General features: G+C 43.9%; 4 protein-coding genes across 4 annotated transcripts in view; 1 reads left to right on the top strand and 3 right to left on the bottom strand.

Annotated features, from left to right (window-relative positions):
- Positions 1-14,331, bottom strand: part of LOC126556869 (chloride channel protein 2) — a 209,273-nt gene that overhangs the window by 24,851 nt on the left and 170,091 nt on the right. The window lies entirely within an intron of this gene.
- On the bottom strand, positions 4,435-8,933 carry LOC126559794 (heterogeneous nuclear ribonucleoprotein H3). The gene is made up of 6 exons (XM_050215968.1): positions 8,774-8,933; positions 7,801-8,296; positions 7,040-7,184; positions 5,559-5,701; positions 5,271-5,486; positions 4,435-5,148 (listed from the first exon to the last, which is right to left on the bottom strand). Exons 2-6 carry the CDS (start codon positions 8,288-8,290, stop codon positions 4,442-4,444), a joined length of 1,701 nt encoding a protein of 566 aa, XP_050071925.1. The 5' UTR covers positions 8,291-8,296; positions 8,774-8,933; the 3' UTR covers positions 4,435-4,441.
- On the bottom strand, positions 9,083-9,762 carry LOC126559881 (28S ribosomal protein S23, mitochondrial). Its single transcript, XM_050216055.1, has 3 exons — positions 9,707-9,762; positions 9,482-9,643; positions 9,083-9,414 (listed from the first exon to the last, which is right to left on the bottom strand). The coding sequence occupies exons 1-3, from the start codon at positions 9,748-9,750 to the stop codon at positions 9,126-9,128; spliced, it is 495 nt and encodes a 164-aa protein (XP_050072012.1). The 5' UTR covers positions 9,751-9,762; the 3' UTR covers positions 9,083-9,125.
- Positions 11,557-14,331, top strand: part of LOC126558396 (allatostatin-A receptor-like) — a 57,193-nt gene continuing 54,418 nt past the window's right edge. The window contains exon 1 of the mRNA XM_050214408.1: positions 11,557-12,182. Coding sequence (XP_050070365.1) covers positions 11,628-12,182 — 555 coding nt within the window. The 5' untranslated portion in view covers positions 11,557-11,627. The remainder of the gene's footprint in view (positions 12,183-14,331) is intronic.

Genomic DNA, 14,331 nt, shown 5'->3' with positions numbered 1-14,331 from the left:
AAGTGGTTATCCTTAGCGCAGCAAATACCCACCAACCTTGGTATCGACGACTTTATCAGCGTCCAACGACGGTCCCTGAGAGGTTATCGTCCTCCTTAAAACGCTACGTTTGCAAACGAGTCTCACTTTCTTCGAGCCACCGCGCGCACCAACCAAATTGATGTCATCGATGAGCCTCAAAACATACAAATCACCCACGTTGTACTACCTTCCAGCCCGATCCGGATTGTCGGCCGATGCGCCGAAAACTAGTTTGCTCCAGACATCGCTCGAAAACCCCCCGGGCCGGAGATTACTTGTTTGTGATGTCGTCAGCAGAAAAAAAAATCCCTCAGGTAGGTCACTTTGCCGTCCTAAACCAGCGTATCGAAAACAGTCACTCGAGCAGGAACCCCAATAAGCATCAGCAAACAAAATGACCTTTGCAGTGCTTCAACGTTTGCGTTTCGAATAAAAAAAAAAACATGCAAAGGCACAGAGAACAAAATGAAGGAATTCTCACGACTCATCGACTTTCAAGTGTGGAAACAATATTGATCAACAAAACTATCAATAAAAAACAAAACTATCTTGCTAATCATCTCTCGAAGTCTGATTATCCGGATTATCGTGTTTAGCTTAATTTACACGCCATCCACTGCTCTCTATCTAGACGATAACAAATTGCGATCGTCGACAAGCGATAGTGGAAATGTGGAAGCAACCAGTTACGGAACAGTTTCAGTCTAGGTGGGTGCTAAAGCCTCCCACTCGAGCGCTTGGTTGATTGATCACCGTTAACCCATGCATGATAGATAACGACATAGATAAAGCTGCTAAGATAGCTTCCCACGATGTAGTCAATTAGGTGGAGTTTAAATGGAGCTGCCGCGTGCCATTATGTATGATTGCCAGACGACATCGTCTGGTTCGCATTATGGGAAAATGGGCAACAGGATAATATCTGAGCTCCATTTCTAAACCGCAGATTCCCACAAATCGGGCAAAAAGCTAATATTCTGATCGCGTCACATCACGGCAATCCGCTCTGGAAATTCCGCCCGCAGCGATAGAAACGTTGACGCAAGGAATCGATCTTACCTTGAAATCAGCACTCCGAAGTCGTCTAGCGTGTGACACCTCCTAAACACTTGATGTGATGCAATTTCACGCTTCCTTTTTCCTACTTCCCCCTTTTTCAAAGCCGTCAACGCTGGCACGTACCACGAGTCGTCCAGAAATTGGACACTTTTTCCCCCCTTTTGCCCACGTGTGTTTCGTACGGCAGGAACGGCACACACTCGTTCGGGGTGCGTGCGATCTTTGAAGCAAAACTCCACCGAAAAGTGACAAGTTCAGTGTCACACGCGAATTTTTAGCTCGAAATGCACAGCAGACTCAGAGAGCGGAAATAGCGCTAATAATTCTACGCGATCCTCACCTTAAAGCGAGCTGCCTATGTTGGGAGGGTGTCGTGTAGCGCTTGCGAGTTTTGCCCTTCTTTTTTGCTAAATAACTGCGATCGTATTTCGCTTACAGGCCGGCTTCGTTTCGCCAGCTGATTCCGAGGACGATCGGTAGCGGTGATGATGATGCTACGTCACGGTTTCGCATCACGCTGCAACAGATCACTTCTGAGCTGCACGAGTTTCACGTTCTCTGGGAGCGGTCTTTTTTTTCTGTGCTGGTTTTTGCAAATTCTTCACACTATGCCGGACACTAATTAGTGATCATTCGCTAGGCTAAAACACTTTGACCACTTCACCTTTTGCGCGATTGACATGTGGTAATTGTTGTGCTATGATGTTGCTCTATGCAAGAAAAATGATACTATTTGTGCAAGGAAAAAGTGCACCAACGAAATGAAGGTACAGGTGATCGTGAGAACCCGTGGAAAAAGAAAATCGATCGCGAATGTTCTAGAAGCGTCAGCCTTTGTGGATCATGAGTTGTTAATAGGCAATAAATGCACATCAATTAAATAATTCTATCCACGTTTTAACGAAATCAATCTAACCATTGTTCAAGACATTATCAAATTTCGCAAATGTAAAGCCCTCCGGTGCGCTGAAATTTTCACTTCATTCACTAACATGGCGGATCATCTACCACAACGTGCAGCACGCATCAGGAGAGCGCCTCCTCGGTAGCATAAAATTACCGGCTACCGTGCTAAACTGACGCACAACCGCGTTCGGTACAATGCAATTAAAACATTCCGCTCAAAGAACACGAAACACCACTAACGATCACAGCACCTACCGAACAAGATCGAACCGTTCGTATCGAAATGTAACCAACAACTGACAAACATCGAATGCGATCGAATGCTTCCCTCTAGACCCCGGCATGCCAGGGTGATTTGATTCATGAAGACGATCACGACGAGAGAAGGATTGTGTAAAAAGGAAGTAAAAAGAACCAAAAAATGCACACACAACAAAAGACAACCGAGCATAAGGGGAGGAAGTTGGTGTAGGACGTAATTGTGCGGTTGTGGTAATAGGGGTGGTGTAAAAAAAAAAAAAACGCTCACAAATACGGTAGAAAGAAAGGTGCGCGTGAGATGCTCCACTTTGTTCGCGTTCCGGTTGGGAAGGCATCATCAAAAGCAAAAAAAAAAGATGGGACATAGCGAAAAGGAATGAAAAGATGTTTATGCTACGACGACGCATGGACGTCACCGTTTGCGAGATATTTTAGTTGTGATTTTTTTTCTCTATCTTACCAAAATATGCTATGCACAGGAAAATTGCATTCTACAGTAGAATAAAGAAGGTTTTTTTTTAAATTCTATCGTTTCAGATTATTTCGCAATATTGTGTAAAGAATCGAAAATTATCAAAAAGCCCAAGAATATGAAAAGGGTTTCATGACGTACTTTAATAGCTTTGGGGGCTGGTGGGAATTAAAATATTCAACAAATACATAATTAGCATAATAATCGGTTTCGTTGTTGGGATTACGGTTTTGGTTGTTCGGTGTCATTTTGAATACGTGTTCAACGCATCAGTATGCGGTAAGTTCAATGCGCTTTACAGCCTTCGACGAAGTCGCTAGAAATCCCTGATCATTCGAAACGTAAACAGAGTTTTGAGGAGTTTTTAATGTAGGAAAATTTTACTAGATTTTCTCTAGCGTATGTCTGGAAATTCTCAATCAAATACTCGCACCGAACACATTCCAAAACGAGTGTTGCAATCAGGTAAAGAATTTGACACGTTTACTTTAGCAAAAAAAAAAAAAAAACACAAATCCTAACCTCAGTTATTCGGCCTGAGTCTCCCGGATGTATTCGCACGTGCGCAATTATTTCTTTCCCGCGGAATGCACAAACCACAAACGTCGGATCGGTTTTTAATTGGGTGTCAGTTTATTTACTCCATGTGTGGTTTTTGCCCTTTTGGCCTTCCCTCGTCGTTATTATTTCATATCTCGATAGCTCTTAACTTACAGCTCTATCTTCCGTTTCTTGGGTGTGTTCCGGAACACACGCGCCACCTCTATTTACCCTTTGCCATGTCAGTACACCTTTAGAGCATACTCGGTCTGTCTGTGTTGATGAAAGTTTTTATTAATAGTAAAGCATAAGACGAATTATTCTACTGCCACAAACAAACGAAACAAAAGATCTCTTCCGCAATACGAGTTTCTGATTAGCTAATGTTTTATTTTTGCTTTTTTTTATGTAGAGAGTATGCTTTTTTCCTCCTGTTCCAGTGTTGCTGCAGTTTGTCCACGTGTCTACAGTGCATTATAAGAATTGAGTTGTCCCTCTCTCTCTCTCTCTTTCTCGCTAAACGATGTGTCTTAAGAGCTATACATAGTCCTTCGCAATCAGCTACCCACAAACCGCAGCATATGCAGAAAGTATTAACATCATGATCATCATAATCACTACCACCACCACCGTTATCAGGTTAGGCTTACTGTGTAAGAAGCGGGTTTTTTGTTTTGTTAATATGGTTCATCAGCATACCTTGCTTGAGGCTTCTCCCGCACATTATTCTTGGGATTATTAAAGTAATTCTGATTATCATCTGTCAAATGTTGTGTTTCTTTTGTTATATTTTTTTTTACACGAGACATTAGCGAAACAAGTGCTCTCAACGAAAAAGAACGAACGCTATCCCAACGCAAGCGGCGTACGCCTGGTCAGTGGGTTAAAATAACATAAGGTTTGTCGTACTAGATGTAATTAGATGGTATCATTATCCTGTGCGGATCTCCATTCAGGGAAAGCGTTACACAGCACAATGGTACACAGACGGATCGTAATATTGTTGAGTTCAAGCAAAACGTTCACGATGGAACACACAATCAAAGCCTCCGCGTAGCTCGGTCGAACATGCACGACAACACGAGCGTTGGTAAACGATAATGGATTGAATAATGAAAGTGAGGACATATATAAAAAATCTCATCTCAAACCGGTCTCCCGCGCATCCTTTGAAAAACGGTCTCAGTTAAAGTACTTCTTCGGGAATTGATTACCTCCCATACCGCTAAGTCCACCGCCACCAACGTTACCGCTCGGGCTACCAAAGTGACGCTGTCCAGCAAACAGTTCGATGTACCGGGAGCCCATCTTTTCCTTATCCTTTCGCATCGCCTTGATTGCTTCCTCCTTCGTTTCGAAGTACGCATCTCCCTCGCCCGACGGACGTTTGCGGCTGTTCAGCTGTACCACACATTTCACTGGCCGCAGAGGCATGAAGAAATCGTGCATATCCTGCTCGTCGCAGCTGAACGGCATACCACGCATATGCACACAGTACAGGTTCGGTTCGTCGCCGGCAAAGTCAATGTTGGCGTAATTGTTCATCGAACCGTAACTGCCGCCTCCACCGCCAGATCCGTACCCGTAGCTGCTGTTGCTGTATGATCCCATGTTGGAATTATTACTGCTTCCCATGCCGGACGAGTAACTACCGTAGCTGTTGGACATCGGTCCGGAAGTACGGTAGCTGCCACTGCTGCCACCGCCGCGGTCCATGCCCATCATCGACTGCATATCTCCACCACCCGTATTGCCACCCGATCCGGAACCGTAGCCAGCGCTGGCGTTGTAGCTGTTGGTGCCGACACTAACACCGCCACTGCTCATACCACCACCCGCAGGACTGCCGCTACGTCCCGAACCGTAGTTGGTACCTCCACCTCGATCTACTTGTGAACGTCAACAGTGAAAAGAGGAAAGATAGGTGGAAAGTTACATTCATGTCCTTTTGCCGACAGGCGTTCGTGCGCCTGCTCCGAGCGCCCAAGAACTAAGGTAAGGAGTTACTTACTTAGCTGGTCCTGTAGCAGGCGCAAGATGTCAATGTTACCCAAATTGTTGGACATACCCGAACCCGAATTGCCATTGTTCCCCGGAGAGTACATTTGACCCATGCTGTTCGAGCTGGTGTTGTAGCCACTGCCCCCATTGCCATAGCCCCCATTGGAACGATCATTCCAACCACCGCCCATGTTACCTCCCGAGCCCATTGTATTATCGGAATAATCTGCACAAAGAAAGAGGATGTTTTGTATTACTAAACGGACCGAAAAAACCTATGTTGAACTAGCAATCTTACCTTGACCATAGCTTTGATCAGACATCTGCGAGTAGCCACCACCGGCCGAGTTGCGATCGTTGCGTCCATATGGTGTCATGCGTCGAAGGCGCTTTTCTGCCCGTTTCATCTCGCGAGTGCTGCTGCGGAAAAGCTCGATGTATCTGTGTATTGCACCGTAAAGGTAGGAAGGAACAGGACGTTTGAAGGGATACAAACAACACACACACACACACACATACACAACATTGTGGCACGAGGAATGGAAGAAATAGTAAAAATAAAAGAATCAAATACAAAAAAAATTATTAGCTTAACTTTAAACCAAGCGTTTGTCAAAACGACAGCCGCATTCTGTCGTTGTTTCTGTTAATATACAAGATTTATTTTTGTTTGGGGCTCTTTAATTTCCATACTTGAGATGCTGTCGTCAAGGTGAATCAATTTGTGGCGGAGGAGTGATGCGCGGCAAGTACATGAACCGCCAGTGGTCTGTATGTGTGCGGTAATTTCATTTTAACATATTATTTACAATGCTGGCAGATGAGGATTTTTTGGCAATGAATGCTCTTACACTTTACTCGTGAGCGGGATTCATCGGACGGCGTTTCCTTGATGTCCTTGACTCAAATCCGGCCGACGGTATGTAAAATCTTTTTTCACGAGATTAATTTGTAAGTGCTTGCAATATACAACATAGTTTAAGGCATCAGTAAGCGATGAGTGCCAGTGGACTGCATTTACGATTTCAACAGCCATATTTACCGAGAGTAATTAGAAAATGCACCATCGATGCAAATAATAGTATTTTTCATATTTTGACATTATTCCCGACAAATCCCTTTTGCTTATTCGTACATCCACACATTCCACCGTCAATTGAAACCCATTTTTGACCGTTTACCCCACCATTAGCAACGGCAGCCGACTAAACTGCGAATGCACAGGAGGTGTAACACATTGAATACCCAAAACCTTGTTTCGTTTTTACAGGTATCAGCATGAACCCGAGTACAGGAAACCCAAAACATAGCCCAATTTAGAAGCGCATACGCAAAATCCTACCGTAACTTAACTGTTTAGAAACGAAAAAATAGATAGGGAGCAACAATAACGAGCAATCGAGATGCCGAAATACTAAATCTTGAAGCTGATCGCGAATGCAAAAATCTATAATTTCATGTAACGCAGGAAGCAATGTATTTCACTAATTCGTAACCTGAATTCTTTTAACTTTTGATCAAATTTTAGGGCAAATTAAATTAATAGTCAACGTAAGCATAAACATCTTTTGGTTATTTGATGCAAGATTCTTCTCATTCAAACATAAAGCATGTGTGTGATAAACACTAAACTCATGCGGCCCTACAGCCGCATGTCTTTAGGACATCCTTATCTATAGTTCTATAGCTTTCAACTTTTTAGCTGCTCTTATAGTCAACGGTTTTGCTTCAATTTTTAATGAAAAAAAAAAAAAGTTGTAACAAGAACGAACCACCCACCTGTTCCCAATCTTCTCTTTGTGCTTTCCCATGGCCGCTTCAGCATCGGCCTCAGATGCAAACTCTACAATCGCCTCCCCAGATGCCCGTCCCAGGTTGTCCAGTAGCAAAAGTATCCCATTATAGCCATTCTTAATCGTCAAGCCTGCGGGAGTGTGGTTAGTTTTTTTTCGTTGATTTTGTTTGTTGTTTGGTTTCGATTTTTCATTACATTTCCACAGAATTGGTTGGTGTGTAAGGATAGAAAATGAAAATGATTTCATGAAAAGGATCAACGGAAATGGAATGGGTCAGGATAGTGATACCAGCTGATAGTATTGCGTATGTTCTGATTGTTTTGTGACAAAATTTTAATGAATGAATGGTATGGAAAGAGGGACAAAAGATAGAAGAAGGAAGATGGAGACTAAGGATTGTAACTATCGCCGGAGTCTTGCACCGGATTTGAAAAGCGCACACAAGCGCATGCAATACCACTTCGCAGACTGACCCACAACCCCATAAACCCATCCGCTTCTCCCGAACCGAAATGTGCTGGCCAGGACGTGTGACTGGAATCTTGCGGTCAGACAGGCACAGGCTCTGTTCAAGATGAGTGACGCATGTACGGGCGCCCATGAGCACGGATGCTTTCTTCTGGGTTTTCCTTTGTTACCAGTCGTTACGGATCGTAAAATCGGTGCAACGGAGGTGGGGGGGTAAGATTGTTGGTTGGAGGGGACACCTTCGGATAGAGCACCGTTCCACCGTTTTATACTCACTCTGGAAAAATGCTTTCACATCGTCCTTGGTGCTGGTCCAGGGTAGACCGCGCAGCTTCACCACCGGACCACCGTCCTCGACGTCTTCCATCTCCTGAAGCGACAATTCGTACTGCTCCTCGCTGGCGCTAAAGAACTCGATGTACCGGTGACCGATCGTTTGCTTGTTCCGGGAGAATGCTTTGTGGCGATCGGCGATGGTTGCGACACGAACGTAAGCTTCGCCAGTTTGTCGCTTTGTCAGGGGATTCACGCCAATGTGCACGTGCACAATGTTGACGCCGTGCAGAAAGTTGCGAATCTCCTCCTCGGTGACGCTCCACGGCAGCCCGCGAAGCCGTATTAACAGCGAAAAGTTGGTTTCATCGCCCGCAACCGAGCCTTGATTTTGATCAAACCCGCTCATCGTGCCACTGGCCAAGTCAGCGTCACCGTCGCCACCACTATAGCTGCTGCTATCCTGTTGCTGTAGATTAGCGATATCCGTCATATTGTGCTGTGAGTGAGGATTGTAAACAAAAAAGATTCAATCGCAAAAAACGACCAAACGACGCTTGCCGAACGAAAGAGACGGAATAGAGATGAGAGCCAGAAAACAATACACCACCAGCGCCCCGTACGGTTGCATTGGGTACTAGCGGTGTGAGAAAGACAGCAGCACAAGCCGCTTTCGCGCGCTCTTTTACGCCCATTTCACGGATTCAAAAGGTACTTGCGAGAGGACGCCATATTGGCGCTGGAAAAGGAAAGCATCGTGACACGGTGTACTGTAGCAATGCAACTAAAACACCAAATTTGGAACCAAACTTAGCAAAAGCCACACACAATAACCACAGTAACACAACGTTTCGCTAACTACACATTAGATTCTTGCTGGGAAATTCGTGCAAAATCTGGCAATAGCTACAACGACTGTTCTCTTTTGCAAGCATCATTCTAGCCGCAGCAGTCGGGGACAATGCAAAAAACATACCGTACTGTACACGATACGCAATCAATTCGAACTTCTTTGCACGGAGGACCGAGACTGCAAGATTCTGGTGCGTTTTTCACGGTATCACAGTTCCACTTTCACTAAAATTCGCACCAAAAATGAACGGAGACGTGAGTGTGTGTGTCACGCCGTCTTCAAGGTGTGTGAAGAACTGAACTCGATGCGAGCGTTTGTAAACACGTGATCCGAAGATTGACAGCTGCAAACGAAGTCAATGTCAAGGTGGCTAGAAACAGTATCGATGTAACTTGGTTTTAATGTAAACAAAAAATTTCACTACTTTGGACACGATTTCATTTTATTGAATTACACTCCTAAATGAACAAAGTTATCAATCTTTAAATATATCTTGCAATTGCACAGTTTTGCCACTATCCTCAGGTTTCGACGAGAGCTTAGGCTGCTCCATTGACGCATTTTCAGCCGGTCGTTTGTCGGCTCTTTGCTGGCGCATTTTATCTTCCAGAAGATCAATTGCTGTTTCGAACACCTTCTGCTCGTCTAATGCACCTTGCGTGGAAAGGTTCTGATAAATTCCAATGAATTGCTGGGTGGGCGTTAGGTTGTTCGTATCCAGCAAGTTTGTGGCGAATGTAGCTTTGCCGGATTTGTGAAATTTGCTGTTAATGGATAAACAACTGCTGAATGCTTTCCATACTGCACACGCTACCGGCAAATAATACTCACGCTCGTACGGTATCTTCTTGATAGAATATTTGTCGTACGGGAACATTCGGAGCGGGACGATCGTAACGTGGTTCGTCGAGGGGAGGAAAAGCGGTCACTATATCATACCAAAGTGGTCGTTCATCGAACTTCATGGCACCTGACCTGAGCAGCCCTTGGGTCCTGAAACATTTGGTACCATTGTTATTAACACTGGAACTGGATACTGAATGAACGTACAATTACCTTGTTATGATGGTTCCGATTTTTTCCAACCTGCTGTTAGCCATGCTGATGTATTTTCACGCTATCTAACAATGCTGTTTTGCTTTCGTGCGGCTAGTGAAATTTGTTATGAAATCAAAACACGCTGAACTGGTTAGATGTTTTGACAGCGGGCCTTATCAACTGTGGTAAGAGCCGTGTTGCCAGATTTACATGTTTAAAAACGAAAATAATGAATTACTTTTAGAGAATGCTTATATTATATTTTAAATATTATATTTTTTCCCTTGAACATTTTTGACCACATTTTAGAACTTTCTACCACTTTAATTAATAACAAATTAAGGGGTTGATGGGACTCTACGATAAACGCACCAACAGGACATTGCCTGCTATCGCTGCCTGTCCTGACTTAGTTTACAAAATAGTTTGGAAAAGATTCGCTACCCGTTCCTATCGTGTAAAGACTAGCGTCGCTAAAGCATCAACTACCGAGCAGCTTCCGAAAATATATTGTACTTTTCACAAGTTTAAATTGCCATAAAACACCAACTTTAGGATTCTAAGGCTGTTTTTACTACTTACACGCAATCAAATTAGGAAATTTCAAATGATGTAATTTAAGCTTCCATGAGCTTTCATGAGCTAAATTTGAAACACTTAATTTGCTCCTTCATCATACATTTCAATCAACAATAAACGGTGATTTTTTAAATAATTCTAATCGATGGAGGCGCCTGGTGCTTTTGAGTATTGGTGGTTCTTTGTGTGATGTTTTCTTAATTGAAAGTTTCAAATCGATTCAATAGCACCCGCCAAAGAATTGTTTAGGTTGAATTAGTCAGTTTAGTATCGAAAGACTCAAACATACTAATTGAAGCCACAAAATTCAATCACCATATTAAACTGTTCAATCATACATTGCGGTAGTGCTTACGGCCCTTTAAAGTAATGCAATGCCACTCAACCCGAGAGGGAAAGTCGGTATCGTTCGGTTACGGCGTGCTGCTCGCTACAGCCTAGAATCGTGCCAGGCGCAAGAAAAACCACACGCTGATGATTGACACGCCACATGCCAACCGAAACCTACAGCGATCGGTAGACACGCGTGGCAGACAGAACCACCTAAAAAGGACACGCTCGTATGTGCGCCACCGAGCGTCGAATTCATTCATGAAAACGGATGAGTAGTAACGGTAGCAGGATAGACAGCGCTCCTTCCAACTGAATGGAGAGCATCGCATCACAACTCGCGGCACCAGTTGATCCGTGTGGCTCCCTTTAGTGTTTCCCTTCCGGAGCGGAAAATGTGGTTTATCGCGATGGATGCTATCTATATTCGGTCCGCTCTCATGCTTGTGCTTGTTCCACGCATACCGTTTTCGTGTTACGCTCACCAGGAGAGCGACCTGAAGTGGACCTTTCTCACGGCGCTAGAGTTCGGCACGTTCGGAGTTGCGTTTCGCGACGGTTTCTTTCAGTTCATGGTCGACATTGGTTGCTTGCGGTCGTAGCTGAGACAGGAGCGTTTAAAATCGTATCCTTTGGTTGAGGTGTTAGGCTTTTGGAAGCATGTGGTCAGCTCGTGTTGGTAGTTCCTATGGAGCGAGCAACAACTTATGATAGTGATGAGTCCGTTAACGGATCGGTCGAAATCGGAGCAAAAAATGTTACGAGCTGTGTGATTTATTGTGCATGGGCGGGTTTGCTTAACTTTCAACCTGTTGCACATTGGTAGAATAGCTCTATCTGGTGTTTTAGAGATGTGCTTTGAGTATCTCGAGTGATCATGAAATAACTATGTGTTTGTGTGAGTGTAGTGCGGTCTGATGTTTTTCCGAGAATGGAAGTCTTTTGATAAGCTGTGTGCTACTGAGTGTGACTGATTGTTTGTAGTGAGCGTGAATTGTTCAGTGCGAAGTGGCAGAAACAAGACACGATCATGGTGAGCGAAAACTATACCCAGTTGCTGCTGGACGGTACGAGCAGGTTCAACCTGTCCGCGTTCAGTACCGCAGCCGGGCCGACCATGTCCCTCGAGGAGGACCTTCAAACGCAGATGATGGTATCGACGATTGTGGCGATCTTTTTCGGATTTATAGGCATTACGGGACTGCTCGGTAATGCACTGGTCGTGCTCGTCGTCCTATCGAATCCACAGATGCGCTCGACGACAAACCTGCTCATCATCAACCTTGCCATAGCGGATCTACTGTTTGTGGTATTTTGCATACCCTTCACTGCCACCGATTACGTGCTCGCGTCCTGGCCATTCGGCGAACTCTGGTGCAAAACTGTGCAGTATTTGATCGTGGTGACGGCACATGCCAGCATCTACACGCTTGTGCTGATGTCACTGGACCGGTTTCTGGCGGTTGTGCATCCGATCGCCAGCATGGTCATTCGCACAGAGAAGAACACCGTTCTTGCGATTACGATCCTCTGGGTGGTGATCATCACCACCGGGCTACCCGTATCCTTCGCGCATGGAATCATTGTGAGTTTGGTTGTTGTTTTTCTTTCTTGTTACATTTTCCCTTCTTGAAACTCTCTTACTGATAGGCTTCTAAAGAAGCTACCATCATATACGAAACACTTTCCTTAACCACTATTCATCCGAAAGCATGATCCAACGAATTAGGTATTTGTGTAGCGTTGAGTGGCTAGATAATGGATGGAATTTTATTGGCCTGTAATTTCATCCTGGTACTCGACCGGGACAACAACGCCGATGATAAGGAAATCGGAAAAGTAGCGCTGTATCGCTATAGTGGCTCAGTTTGATAAGAACAATCTGGAAAAAAAAGCGGGTAGAGAAACCACAATCCGATCGACGTAAATCGATACCATCAGCACGCGCTACCAGCAATTGGTAGCGTTGTGTGTTTCATGTCGCGCTCCAGGCGTGCCGTATCGGTCGTGGGGCCGTTTTTTGTTGGTTTGTTTATTAATGGTTGGGCATGTATTTTTTTCTCTCTTCTTTTTCGTACACTCCCAGCCGACACATTCTGCGTGGATGATGGCGATGGTGATGGAATGTGGGTTTCTCATCTTCACTTCGGTGGAAGAGTTTGTTTGGTGGTTTTATTTCAGTGCCATTCCGCATGCCGCTATCCATTAATTCGCCGGAAACAAGCGTTTCGCCACCCGTCATAGATAAATAAGACGGATGCACTAAAGCCGCGGACGGAGCTCGCGTCCCGGGACTCCAGGACGTGGACCATCTGGCGGATGGTACAATTGCAAAAATGTTTTTGGGGGTTTGGAGGATGCAATAAACCGGTCTTTTGATTAGAAATGTTCATGGTACCGAAACGGGTGACGGTTTCGGAGGGAAGTATGTTATGTCTATTCATCGTCAAACGAAGTTTTTGTGACTGGGATCACCATATTGGCTGTACTAACCATTTTATTTTATGGTCATAGCTAGTGCGTCTGATGCTATGGAATAAAGAGGTCCTTTTTGAGATTTCTAATCCTAGGATATCCTTAATTATAGCAGCATATTTTTAGGTTGGATGAATATTTTAATGTTTTGTGGTGTGTCAACGAAACCTGGATAAAACTTATATGCAAATGTTATTTTTGTTATTGTAAAGCAAATGTTATTTTTCTTTCAACTGTATGTTATAGATTTTGTGATTAGACCTTCGCACCTTTGCACCGACCTTGCCATTGCAGTCGGGATCGTATTAATGCGTTAGTATGTTAATTAGCTGCTCAAATATGTATGTATTTTCCATTCGTTGGTCGTAGATGCGTGTGATGAACACTGGTGGTCAGATTATGCATAATTAAAACTGGTATATTGGTGTGCGGTGCGTTTGTTGTATCGATTTCGTTAAGTAGTGTTCAATTTGTTCCAACCGCAGTTGATTGGTGCATCTACTTCAGGCTGAAAATAACATCAAAAACATGTTTGTTTTTCCTTTTAGACGTGTTGTTCTTCATTGGGATAAGCATATTATTATGCTAGATGGCATGTTGTTTTACTACCAATGAGTTGTGTAATGGTATTCATAGGTGTATTTTTTAATGTTAGTATCTCTTTCGGTCATTTGGTTATGATCACTATCTTAAGCCAAGTAAAGAATGCAAAAGAAATATTCTGATAACCTACAACTTGGAAGAGTTAGACAGAATTTTCGGTGGACTTTTGTCAAATTATTGTTTCCTTTTTTACGGGTATGTAACTGCCCTATTGACAAAATGGCCTTAATCACTACTAACAGGTTGGCTGATAAGTCCCCGGTCTAACAAAGAAAAACACATTTTTTTGTCAAAATTCGTTTTTATTATTCAACATAGTTCCCTTCAAGAGCGATTCAACGATTATAACGACCTTCCAATTTTTTGATACCATTTTGGTAGTACTCCTTCGGTTTTGCCTCAAAATAGGCCTCAGTTTCGGCGACCACCTCTTCATTGCAGCCAAATTTTTTCCCTGCGAGCATCCTTTTGAGGTCTGAGAACAAAAAAAAGTCACTGGGGGCCAGATCTGGAGAATACGGTGGGTGGGGAAGCAATTCGAAGCCCAATTCATGAATTTTTGCCATCGTTCTCAATGACTTGCGGCACGGTGCGTTGTCTTGGTGGAACAACACTTTTTTCTTCTTCGTTCTTTTTTCGTTCGTCAAGCAACCAAA

Source organism: Anopheles maculipalpis, chromosome 2RL (genome assembly GCF_943734695.1).
Source record: "Anopheles maculipalpis chromosome 2RL, idAnoMacuDA_375_x, whole genome shotgun sequence".
Classification (NCBI taxonomy): Eukaryota; Metazoa; Arthropoda; class Insecta; order Diptera; family Culicidae; genus Anopheles; species Anopheles maculipalpis.
Note: the sequence above shows the minus strand (reverse complement) of the source record. Positions and strands in the feature narration are given on the sequence as shown.